The sequence below is a fragment of the Homalodisca vitripennis genome, chromosome 4 (assembly GCF_021130785.1).
Source record: "Homalodisca vitripennis isolate AUS2020 chromosome 4, UT_GWSS_2.1, whole genome shotgun sequence".
Taxonomy (NCBI): domain Eukaryota; kingdom Metazoa; phylum Arthropoda; class Insecta; order Hemiptera; family Cicadellidae; genus Homalodisca; species Homalodisca vitripennis.
The window spans coordinates 68,668,954-68,682,551 of NC_060210.1; the positions used below are offsets into that span (position 1 = coordinate 68,668,954).

Consider the following 13,598-nt stretch of genomic DNA (forward strand, 5'->3'; position numbering starts at 1 on the left):
TTTATCTAAACACTATAAAGCGTTTGAAAGCATATTACAATTAAAATGTTACTTTTTATAATTCTACTAAAGTAAGGTCGAGAAAGTGTTTGAGGCTTAGAACTTGTTTTATGGGACTAAGACCAAGATGACCTTTGCAGCCCTTATGTTTAAAAGAAGGAGCCATTTAGTAAGTGTTAAGAGTAATAATCAGTATAAGTAGCTGTAGTGAAAAATAATAACAGTAAATCTTTAACCGTACTTTGCTTACGTATTTCCAACTCAAATGTTAAAAACTGACCCAATGGTTTATACAAAAGACGATGACTTTGTCTAAGTAAAATAAATTATATTTTCAAATATTTAATTAAAAGTTACATAATGAGTTTGTTTTGACAAGTTAATTGTTAAAGTTTATCTGGTCTTCTTGTGATCCTAAGACTAAAAGGGTGTTTGGGAGTAGTAACGGCGATCAGAGGATTAAGTTCCATCTTGGATGGAGTGTCTGGAGCTGGAGATAGCTGGTACTTGGACAAGATGGCGGCCAGACCGACTTTCACCTGGAGCTTGCCGAACCTCATACCTGGAATAGAAAACATCAAAATAGATCTATTGTAAAGATAGATAAATTATCGGTAATTTACACATAGTATGGAAATGGTACTGATAAACAGTAACGTCTAGTGTACTCATTATTAATGTGGAATAACACGTTTGAATAATTACTAAATTAGAGTAGTAAATGATCATTTCAAGGATATCTATTTTTACATTGCTTTTAACAGTATAAACCAAATTTTGAAATTTTGCACGTAGAGTACAACTCTAATCGAAAGCAAGATTTTAAATTATGAAAAAATAGCAAAGGCTAGCAAGAATCATAATGATACATAATAGTAATATATTGCATTCATAATATGAAAGAAATGTGAGTGGTTTAGGAGTCTTTGTTTTATTGCAAACACATGATGATTCTTTGTCTAAAATACTGATTTCAGTTTATAGAAACATGTTTGCTGTTAAAATTTACTTGTACTTTTAGCCTACAGTTTATTTTTACTCGCGCCACTCTAGTGTATCATAATTTAAGAATTTTATAAATCACAAAATTGTTTACATAGTGAAATATTAACCCTTAATTAGCATGCATCTATTTATGTACATCATTCTGACTATGAATGTGCTCTGTCTTACTACTATGCTGCCAAGTCGAGTTAAGACTGTAAGCTTAACAGCATTAAAAACGTAATTCACAACCACAATTACACAGACATGTTGATACGAGTTATACGTAAATAAATTAAATACAAAGTGTTACATATGCATAACCACGCCCAAAAAACGAATACATGTTTTATGGAAATAAAAATATGTCCGAAAATAATTTTCTTCGTAAACTGATTCGCAATAAAGTTGCAAATGTTTTCCGTTACAACTGTAAAACTATTTGAAAAATTACACTCTTTATAAGTATGCGGAAATCTATATTTTAGCCATACAAATTTGTGCTTTATTCCGGGGTAGCTATTGTGTAATTTACTAACTTTGTAGTATCAAGAAAGTTGCATGAGCTTCTCCATTTTATGGTAAGTAAAGGAAATGCCTTTAATACGGATTTAGATTTGTGGGACAGAGACAAAATAAAAATGTATAAACCAAAAAATATAGCCAGGCTACATAGTTTTATCATAAGAAACTTTTACTAACAAGTTATATTGCTAACGACGGAGAAAGATCTTATCTTTTATATAACCACAAACACAACCAAAACAATAGTAGTTTCACTAATTTTGATTGAATCGTATTTTATTACCAATACAAATCCTAGGGCCTTCGCCAAAGGGGAGGAAAGCGTAATGGTGTCGGTCTTTGGAGTTTTCCTCAGAGAAGCGGTCAGGATCGAACTTGTAAGGGTCCGGGTAGATGTCGGGATCGTGATGGATGGCGTAAGTAGGGATGTTCACCCTTACACCCTTCTCGATGACCAGGTCAGTGCCAGGGAACTGGTACCTTTCCGTGCAGACTCTGGTCAGGAATGGCAGAGAAGCGTACATCCGCAGAGTCTCTGAAACATCATTGTATTAGTAGAACACATTGTATTCTACCTTCAAAGCATTGTATTTTATGCCTTCACTGTATTAGAGAAGGCGTTCAATTAGGATAACACTAATGTACAGTATGTACAGTAATGGTAGGAGACAAGAAGACAGAAAATACTCAAAATTCCAACCTTTTTTCAACAGAATACCACAATTAATTGGGATAGGTGGACGTACTATCTGACTTCGTACAGTTCACGAAGTTCTGATGATCATACGGGTATTATTCCAGCTATTAAAGTAAACTGTATGGGATATTTTAGAATTCAATATTATGTTTTATCAGTACAAGGCAAAACACCATACCAACAAGGGCCTCTTGTAACTAAAATTGTAATGTATACTACGAATCTTTGTCTATTATACATACATATGTATTATGTTCATGAAAAATCTTACTCTACAGTGGCATTTGCGGGCACTATGTTACTAAAATATACAGTGGTCCTCTGCAAAGACTCACATAAATTTGCCATTGATTAACAATTACACTATAATAATTATATACGTTAGCAATACGATGAAGTAAAGAAAATAATACTATTCGAGATACACAAGTCAATATGTTAAAATATATAACTTAGCAAGCAATCCAGTAATATAAACTAAGTGCTTCAGCATTAATGCAATAGGGATAATTTTTCATCCATGAGGGGAATTTTGTAGCTCTTCTCGATGTTGGTAACATTGCCCACGGAGCTGGCCCCCGATCTGGTGGGTTACCGGCCGTTCCGTTACCGTATGTAAATTTCATGTTTAATTTGATTAGAGGTTATGTCAGACTTCTGAAAGGACAAAATAACACGATTTCTTCAAGCTGTTTCTCAATTATCTTCATAGTTGGTCACTGTCATGGGACTGAAGCAACGTGGGCACTCGACCCACCTCTGTGTCATCTACACTTATTTGATATAAAATACAGGCTATTGTGTGATACCTAACCATAATCCTAAAAATATTACAAATACGAAAGTACCTTGGTTGTTTATTTTGCTTTCACGCGCAATGTCATCAACAGATTGTACTGAACTTTTATATGGACATACTTACGATTCCTGGTATGAATATAGGCTTATTTTTATTTCGAAAATCTCCCCAGGCTACGCCTTACTGGTATTTAAAGTAGCGAAAATTCCATCTCTTAAGTTGCGAACTATTAATTGAAAGAGCCTGTTAAATGTAAACAACTGTTATGTAAGCATTGTTTTTTGACAGCACAACCACATATGTAATTAATTTAACAACTATTTTAAATTTGTTTACATTTATAGAGTGTACGTTATTACGAAGTAATCATTATTTTTTCACGCCGTTTTTAGGTTTCCGCGTTTAGGTAAAAACTTATTTACCTTAAAAGATGTTGTAAGATATAAGATGATCAGAATTTGACTCCGAAGACTCTCTTTGGAGCGAACGGGACGAACAATGGTAGATGAAAGTTCACTGTACTGTTTTTTTGAACTAATGCAGTAATTCCAGCACTAAATGTTCTAAAATATTAAAAATATTTTCAGTTTGTAAAGAACAAACGCATTGTTAATGTGTAATTTTAACTGTAAATTTTTAGCAGGTGTATAATATTAGAAATAATAGATAAAGTTACTACCTAACCTTTACTATAAACTTAATGACTGTTATAAAACCAATCTTAGTTCTCTTTTGACAGAAGTAGGCTTCTCTGATCTGTGATACATATTTTCTTGGCCGAAAAACAAGGCAAAATAAACTATATATATATATATATATATATATATATATATATATATATATATATATATATATATATATATATATAAAACTAAGAACTAAGAAAATTGCAATGGCCATAAATACACACTTTGTGACGTATTCGTGGTTAGAAGGCAAACTCAACATTGACGTTGGAAATAGAATTCACTTGAACTAACAGTGTTCACACATGTGCAGCGTCTACTAAATTGAGTGCAAAGAAGCGGGTAAATACCAGCAGTGCAGATATAAAAGACAAGGTAGTTAAACGTTTACTATACATTTAAAGGCTTTTCAGAGCTGTGTATGTATGTATATTTTTTTGATCTGGAAAAAGCAAAATCAACTATGGAACAAAATATGCCAAGATCGGAGTAAATTAAAATGGCCACAAATAGGTATACACATTTTAACATAGTTTTTCGATCGTGTTAAGAATGTAAACTCAACATTGGTATCGTAAATATAATGGACTCGAACCAGAAGTGCTCATACAGATGTGAAACTTACGAAATTGCATTTGAAGCCACGGATAACTGCTATTAATATTATAAATGTGAAAGTATCTTCGTTTTTATGCTTTCACGCGTAAACTATTAAACCGGTTGTACTGGAATTTCACAAACACAATCTTACAGTTCCTGACATGAGGCATATTCTTATTACGGAAATCCCTCCTGACTACACCCCACAAGTTTTTAAATTTGCGAAAATTCCAACTTGGACTCTAAAGTTGTGAAATTTTATTTGAAAAAAGCCTGTAAAAGTCCATTGAAGGAGGAGCTCTTCTTATTGGAATACACTACTTTGTAATAATTGATGAACGAAAAGTAACAATTCTCCAATAATTTTATTTTTTATACACGAGGCCCTTCAGCATCAAAGATTCTGACGATAGTATCTTTGATGCTGAAAGGCCTTGTGTATAAAAAATAAAATTATTGGAGAATTGTGGCTTTTCGTTCATCAATTATTACAAAGTAGCCTGTAAAATATTCCTAATCAACTGTGCTGTGCAAAAACTGTTTTATGATAGCACAACCATATGTTAAATCAATTTAACCACTATTTTCAAATTGTTTACATTTATAGCGTGTACATCTTTAGAGAGTAACCATTAGTTTTTAGTTTTCAGCGATTAGGTAACAGTACAATCACTGAAGGTGAAAAAGCTCATAATTCTTTCGAATTGCATGGATTTACTTTAGAATTTGCATACCACCTCATCTGACCCTCAATTTCCAAAGTGTATTTAATTAAATACTGTATCTTTCTCCGCTCATCGTTATTGCTACTAGATCTCTCCAGAGGTTACAAATCAAACTTACTGAGGATTAGCTATTTTTGAGTGAGTTTTATAATATAGTATTCACTTTACCGTTGATAACCTGGTCCATGTAAGTCATATCCTGTAGCGCCTGGTAGGTTATCTTGTTGTCGTAGTTGGCCAACACCTCGTCAATCTCTTGCCGCAGTCTCTCCTGTACTGTCGGACTCTTGGCCAGCTCGTACAGACAGAAGCTGGTGGTAGAGGCCGCTGTCTCAAACCCTGCTGCCAAAAACACGAACGCTTGCGCGGTCATCTCTTCCAGTGTCAGCACTAAAAAAATATAGGTATGATTTATAAATAAAATTCTAGATCAGAAGTATTACTCCGAACGTCAAACATTTTTATTTTCTGAACCATTTTGAAAGAATATATTCGACCTGTCTGGATTGTTATCAGTTTTAACTTTTTATACACTTGAACCTAATTTCTATTTATCAATATATTATGTTCAATTTATGTTGCACCAGTTGGTTTTAGTGTCTAGTGCTACAATGTACATTATTTACATAAAATTTACTTTTAAATGGGACCTCGGGATAAGATTGAATAGGACGTTTGCAAAAAATCGACCCATTCACGTCCTAAAAATTCCTTCGATTTTCTCTAGTTTTGAGCGAAAATGCTCTTTGAATTTTTATTTGCGATTCACAAGTATCTCGCTGGATATAATCCTTAGAACTCCGCCCCCCTCTTAATATTATTTGTAATGAATAGACATCACAATCATTAAGGTATTGGCGAATTTTATCACGTGTGACATTGAATTATCTTAATTATAGAATTATTATCTTGAACAAAACACAAACTGGGACTAAAAAATTACAATAAAATACTGCTCTTAGACAAGTCCTCTTAAAAGTTAATAAAAAAATTGTGTGCACAATTTCTAAACCCGTGTTTGTTAAAGTGTATGTATGGTTCTGAATAATTTTCATAAATAAAACAAAGACCCAATAATGTAAATATAAAATAAAAACAAGACAAATATTTAAGGCGTTTACAGTAAAGACTATAATTAATTTTGAATTATATCGTTGCATGCATGCATGAAAGTTATCAAGTAACCTAGGGTAAGGCCAACATAAATAATTATTTAAAAACATTACTCGTCTAAAAAAACAGCAAGAAAACAGGTGAATTGAGTTTCGTTAAGATGCAAGTATCAGATTGCAAGTGTTGAAAATTGAGTTTATCTTTTGTATTATTCACCAGTCGGTACATAAAAAATATCTGTATAAAAAACTCGTGTTGAAAGCAAAATGAGTAAGCTTAATTCTTTTTTTTATAAAGTATGTCGAGTCACTTATTGAAAATGCACGTATTTTACTGATTACATGTTTCTAAGTAAGTGGATAGTCAACTCAGAACTATGGTTGGTGTTTTAACTTGTTATCTCAGAGGCCCGGATTCGAACCCTTGTTTTACATACTGCAATTGCACGCTAAAAAATAATTATTTGAGCTTACTCTGAAGAAATACGATAAGAAATTATAACAAACACTTTCATATAGTGTGAAAGTTATGAAAGGGACAAACTCACTACGAAAGATGAAAAACAATAATTTCTATCAGTTTAAATGAAGTAACAATAATTATCAACAGTAACACGTACTTAATAAAGTATGAAATATACTTACGTTCCTTTCCATGATTTTGACAGCCGGACCTGTCAGATTCGTTGACGATTTGATCTTCATCATCCACAAGAGACTTGTTTTCTTTCACTTTCATGAGTAGATCTATAAAATCATTTCTTGTAACATTGTTCGTTCTGCGGTATTCAATAGTGCTCTTCATGATTCTTAAAAGAGCTGATAATCTCGGGTGGAATATATCCAGCTTAATCGCTTTTGCGATTGTAGGAAAAGCTCTGTGTATAATAGCCTTTAAGAAAAACGACCGCGTTGGTACAAATATCACCTGGCTTAATCTGTAAAACTCATCGTCCCTGTTCTCGATGGAGTTGACCTCCAGCCCAAAAGCACAAGTGGCGATGATGTCTGTGGTGAACCTGGCGATCAGATCCTTCACCTCAAACTTCCCCTTATGCAGGATTACTCTGTCGATGTGGTCCTGGAGTTGGTCCGCACATTTCCCCATCAGCTGGAACATGTTCTTCATCTTCCCCGAAGTAAAGGTCGGAGTCAGTTTTACCCTCATGTCTTTCCACTCCTGACCATCGAGTGCAAATAAATGTTTTGAAAGATATTCATGAGTTGTAACTGTGAAATCTCTCGAAACGAAGTGATTAAAGTCTTTCGACAGCACGTGTTTGCAAAGATCCAAATCTATGAGCATAAGGTTTGGCTCCCGGAGTGAGAAGGAACCAACATATTTCAGCCCCTTTTTTTTATATACAGTGTAATCTCTTTCTATAATGTTTCCAATGTCTGCTTTTCCAAAGAATTGGTCATGAAAATTTCCTAGAGGAAATTTTGGTTTAATAAATATGACCACTTTTTTCTTCCAGTAGTCATAATTATGTATGAAGTATAAATAAAGTGAGACCAAGATAGCAGACAATCCCACTAGGAATTCTACGAACATTCTGAAAAACAAAAATATTTGTAAGCAAAATTCGTTTTTTTAACGTAATAATACTTCAAGTAAAATGAATACTAATTATGTTATTTTGTTTTAATGTAAATTTAAGTTTCCATTTTCAGGATAGTTTAAAATTATTAAGGTATGTAGGAAATTAATTGAAGAGAAGCTACAAATTACCATTAAATTCCACTTCAATTATAACGGTATATCAATCTTTTAAATAATTTTCATTTGCGGCATAAACTTGCCAACGTTGACTACCCAATTCCCAATTACTGGCAAAGTAAAAAAACTTCGTGTCGATGGTGTACAAGAGTGTAAATTTATTAATGAATTATTATATATACACATGTGAAAATTAAACTTTCATAATACAGTTCTGTTGATTCTGACTCTGAGTTTTCTGTAATATTGGGATTCAACTTATTGAGCTCCAACGACAGTGACAACACACAACAATTTTTTTATGTACGAGTACTATAAAAAACTCGAATAAAGCCTCGCGCGCACTACGGACGGAACGGAAGGACACGACAGAATTTTTTACATATGAATAGTATTGATTGTTATGGAGATGCGCGCACTTGGACGGACGGGACGGAAGAGACGCGTCAGACGCGTCGGACGTCAGTCAGATTATCTGAGGAAAAGAACTTTTGAACAAATTCTGCGCGTCGGCTCCGTCGGCGACGTCGGGTCCGTCCCGTCCGGTGTTGTAAGCGCACACACCTCAGACGGAACGGAAGGAAATTTTCTCTATTCCAGCTATATCTTCTGAGCCAAAATGGATGTCTCCAAGTTAATTTCTCTTGTTCAAAACTACACCGAGCTTTACAACATGCGTCATCCTGAATATTTTAACGTCAATAGAAGAGAGAATTGTTGGGAAGAAATCGGTGACGATGAAAAAACTTTTCATCGTCTTCTATTAAATCTGGGAATAACGTATGAAACTCCCCCAAAGCTAACTTAGTGTTTATGTTATGTACCCAAAACCTGGCTTTTCTTCGTCTTCTCTCTGCCTCTTCTTCTTCTATTACGAATGCAGGCACTAATTAATTCTTCATCTAAGCACTGAAGCATCTTTGACATGTTTTAACACAGACTGAGAACTTGATTAAAACACCCAAGACGAGTCTGGCGTGAGGCGGCGGTTCCGTCCTAATGCGCGCACCCCATCTTAAAATTTCCCGTCGTCCGTTCTGTCGTTTCCGTCTGTTCCGTCGTAGTGCGCGCGAGGCTTAATCGTCCTAGCCCATTCTGATACTTTCAGTAAATTATTTCCAAAAATGTTATAATAAAAAATGAATGAATTATTGGGACAAAGTGTATTGAACGTACGAGAACTTTTATTTGGAAACTTACAAATGGCGCCAGTTTCAAATAATTAATAAATAATTTAGACGATAACAACAACAACACAAATAATGTTATTTCAGGCAAACACTGATTAAGGAATCAAAAATAATGAAAAAGAAAAGAGATAGTAAAATATGAAATAGTTACACGTAAAAATGCAGCCTGTAACATGTTCTCGTATGAGAGCGTATACAGAAATACGTGTAATTTTAGCTTGTAACACCAATCGATTAAATTATATTCGTAATATAATAATATTTCTATAAAACACATCCAAGTAACGTTTTTATAATAATGATTGAGAATGAATAAAACGGATCATTAATAAATACTATTTAGGTTAATTAAGTCAACACGGTTACCTCTGACATACAAAGTGGTTTTGAAAACAAATTTTTATGTTAAGGGCATATAATATAAGATAAATTCTCTGAATATACAAAAGTTTGGATTCTTTTATCACTCTATGCGAAATGCCAAGCATTTAGAGTTGGAAGTTCAACAAAATTTATAAACAGGCACAAATAAAAACTGCTGAAGATTTACAATGTGTAAGCCCTAGATTGTAGTTTCAAGGAGCGACAAGTGTTTTATTTATATAAAATGTATTTTCGAAAATACAAATTGTTTACAATTATATTTAATAAAAACATTTTATATATTCATAAAGTAATAAACCATGTACACAAGAGAGAGTTGCACGTTGAACGTTGTAAGCTGACTGGGAGTGAGGGAAAAGAGAAAAAAATGTTTAAAATGCCCAAATAAAATATTTTGTTAGTTACATACATTCCTCAAGTTTGTATATATAACTGTTTTAAATTTAGCAGGTTTTTTAAGATCTTCGACTTGACATACTATAGTTATATAAGGTGTTCATTTGAAAACTTAAACTCGCATTAAAATACTTATAGCTTAAGTATCAGAGTGCATAGTACTAATTGGAGTAGCAAAACAATTTCAAAATGGGGGTGCTCCCCCCTATGCACCCCCGTAACTAAAGCAAAAATGTTGAAATGGCAACTAATACCTTGTGACACCTCAAATTGAAGCTCAAAAAAATGCCGGATTTTGGTATAAACAATTGAAATCGGCCAAGCCGTTTGGTATCAGCAGCCAATAATGTAATTTCTTACACAACAATATTATTAGTCTACAAACTACTGTACTACTGCTAGTAACACAACACCATTACTTACTGAACGCAATGATATTGCCAAAGAGCAAAAGGTTTTGAGTAATATTGACATAATTACTAATTTCGCTATCAGTTTATGTGAGTAAACAGAACAAGAAAATATCTTATCATTATCTTAAAAAATAATAATTTAAATTCTACCAAATTTTGGTCAAATGTTTATGGTAATAAGGCAAATTACTACAAAAAACTATTATATTATCTTTTATAATCTCAAAATGGCAGCCATTAAAACCTTTTAGCATTGGATATCTTTAAAACCAGCAATTTTACTAAAGAATTACAAAAATAATACTCTTTAGTGAATTTTATCACAAACCTAATGACACCAAAATTATTAATATCTAATAATACATTACTGATTTATAGGAGATTTACTGTGAAAAGACACTGTATTTAATATTTGTTGTTCAATCTGTCTTTACGGATTTAGTGGATTTGGTAGCAGTGGTAAGTGGTCACTCATAAGAGCCGCAACAGCTTTTATGATTTTTTTATTTTTTTTTTCTAATTGCTCTGGACTAATAGGCTTCGGGAAATCACATGCCGCCTCTGCAGATGCTTCATAGTGTTCCATTCAAAATTTATAATCATTATTGAGGTAACAATTTTTCTTGAAAAATTTGTCTACTCATTATATGATTTTTATTTATTTCTATGTTGATGTATCGTATTTATTTCCCATTAAAGCTCAATTTTAGTCACTTCCATTAAATATACTTTGTTTTATGAGCCTTTTATTACATCAAGAGGTTTCTAAAAAAATGTCTTGTTTAAGAAACAAACCTGAATATTAATTGTTTAAACTTTACTAAGAATTAAAAATTCTTTTGTTTGTTTGTTATAAATCCTCATTCCAGGTAACTGTTTAAAACCAATAGTACAGTTTATTTATAGCTGTTATTATATTAAATAATGAAAGATTCGGAAATGGCGTCCTATCAAACAGTAGCTCAGTTTCTGAATATATCCGTCTGGCACTGGATATACTCAGATTCTGTTAGAGGCTCTATCCAGTAGGCAATCTGGACGTTCCCGTACAAGATGTGGTAAAAGCTCCTTTACATTCTATGATACGAGGCACGTCCAGAAAGTTAGTGTACTGGTACTCTCATAGCTGTAGGGAATACTTTTTCGACATGTTGGCAACACTGCCGCATAGCTTGACTCCTCCCCTTCAAAACGAGACCAATTCGAGATTAGTGTGTTGAAAACTCTTGACGCAGTAGCATCTCTCGCGAAAAATGCCGAGCGTATCTCCCGCCAAGTGCGAAATTCGCGCCATCATTCGCTACCTCACTGTGAAGGGAAAAGCTCCTCCGGTCAAGCTATGCAGCAGTGTTGCCAACATGTCGAAAAAGTATTCCCTACAGCTGTGAGAGTACCACTACACTTACTTTCTGGACGTGCCTCGTATCATTTAGCCCTTGGAAGGACGAGGCTGAAGTATTTTGTGCAAAGTGTTTTAAAACTACAAAGACAGCCCTGAACTTCTGCCAACTGTTGAGTGTATGAGGATTCAGGCTCACTCAAATTCTTGAAACTTATCCAGTCTCATTCTTATGAACATTGCATTTGCAGTCAGATTTTCAAGAACTTAACTATTTTAAGATTTTAACAGTTATACCTAAATTCAAATACTTGTGATGAATGTGTCCCTGGATTTTAAAATCTTCGGTTGTATACTAAACATTATGAGACAACAAACGCTACATAGACTACCTTTTTGTATGAAAGTATTTTTTTACTCTTGTCCTTACATTTTCTACTTTTTCACTGATATCTCCTTAATAATAAACGCACTATTTTAGTTATTTATTAGTTAATAAAACCAATGAATACAATGTATGATTAAAAACTTATGCTTATTATTGTTAATTTACAGTTTCATCGTCTGCTACATGTAACGTACATAAACTAAACATTTTGATAATGCCCCTTAATCTAGAAATTGAATACACTGAAATATATCTGTATCATAACACAAAATCATATCAAAATACTATGTTAGTAACTAATGAAAATCGTAACTAACCTGTCGAATACCTGTCAGTAGTTCCAAACAAATTTCGACTGTCAAGCGCACTAAATAATAACCGTTCGAAAACACACTTGACGCTCAGCCGAAAGAAGGTTACGCCCCCCTCTTACACATTCGACAATATTGGTTTATCTAGCCTGTTCCACTTGTAGTATACATTGATATACGTATCTAATCAACGTAACTCCTCATAGCACAAATAGAGCAGGCTATACAGAGCAGGTAATTGCCGAACATACAATAGCTGAATAAAGAGCACAACTAAAGTTCTAACACTAACTATCATTCTATAATCTGAGACTGTCTGGCTTGTATCTAGTAAATTCGAGCTGTACTGTTTAGATGCAGATATCTACAAGTATACGGAAGATATGATGTGCATTACCTTATAGGAGCCTCTTTCGTTGGCCCTGAGACTGAAAATAGCCTCTTGACGGGTGCTATTCACATGTAGGCCACACAAACTTCACAGCGTCCTTATATCTTCGGGCTCGCCATACAAAAAACAAATTTGGCCTTTATTGGCCCCTCATAGAAAGTTGGTAAGTACTATCAAAGTCAATAATTTTCAGCGAATAAAAACGTTTTACAATGGAAATTCCATTACAAAGACAATTAAATGGGAGAACCCTTATTGAATGTATAAGTTATATTTTGTGCAGTCTTTTTCGAAACTTTAGTTCCTGAAGCATTCATTCCTATGGGTGAATAATAATAAGTAAAAGCTATTATTTATCAATTATATTTACCCGTAACAGGTTGACTGCCACGGGTACCAATTGACTGTCACATACAAATTTGTGATTGGCTTCTTAAGGCCACGACTTTTTGGAAGGAAAAATATCCATATTGTAAATATTTGTTTTAAATTCATAAGCTGAACATTTATTGCTTAATGTACAGAAACATCATTATTACCCTGAGTACCATTTATATTATCGTTGTCTGTGCCTGCAACTTTATGTCCCAAAAGGCTTTTAATCAAAATAAAACTAATCCGTAGTAGGATACAATAACAAAATCCACTTAACTTTAATATGCAACTTTCTGGATAGAAATACAGACTACAATAAGGCATTTAGATATTTCCTGAGCTTCTTCCTGCCACATTTGCAGCGAGTTTATTATAACACTCGGTAAATTTACTTCTTTTAAGTAGATTTTCCAGCTTTTATTCCTGATTAACGGGTATTTGTTGAGGCATGCAGTCAGTTTTTAAAAAGTTCAATGGCCAGGTTTTCCAAATTCCTTAACTTTTGTCTGTTACACTTTTGAATACGTGTAGATCATTGGCAACTGATGTCGTAAATATAATAA

The 13,598-nt window shown here is 33.5% G+C and overlaps 1 protein-coding gene across 1 annotated transcript; it reads right to left on the reverse strand.

Annotated features, from left to right (window-relative positions):
* Window positions 1-307: 307 nt before the first annotated feature.
* LOC124359476 (probable cytochrome P450 6a14) lies at window positions 308-12,587 on the reverse strand. Its single transcript, XM_046812238.1, has 5 exons — window positions 12,276-12,587; window positions 6,774-7,684; window positions 5,185-5,406; window positions 1,793-2,044; window positions 308-562 (listed from the first exon to the last, which is right to left on the reverse strand). The coding sequence occupies exons 2-5, from the start codon at window positions 7,681-7,683 to the stop codon at window positions 387-389; spliced, it is 1,560 nt and encodes a 519-aa protein (XP_046668194.1). The 5' UTR covers window position 7,684; window positions 12,276-12,587; the 3' UTR covers window positions 308-386.
* Window positions 12,588-13,598: the final 1,011 nt, after the last annotated feature.

Coding starts and splice junctions, on each gene's coding strand:
- LOC124359476 (XM_046812238.1), bottom strand. CDS start 7,683: ATGTTCGTAGAATTCCTAGTGGGATTGTCTGCTATCTTGGTCTCACTT. Junction 5,407..6,773: donor TCAAAATCATGGAAAGGAAC/GTAAGTATATTT, acceptor ATATTTTTTTAG/TGCTGACACTGGAAGAGATG. Junction 563..1,792: donor AGGCCCTAGGATTTGTATTG/GTAATAAAATAC, acceptor TTTCTATTCCAG/GTATGAGGTTCGGCAAGCTC.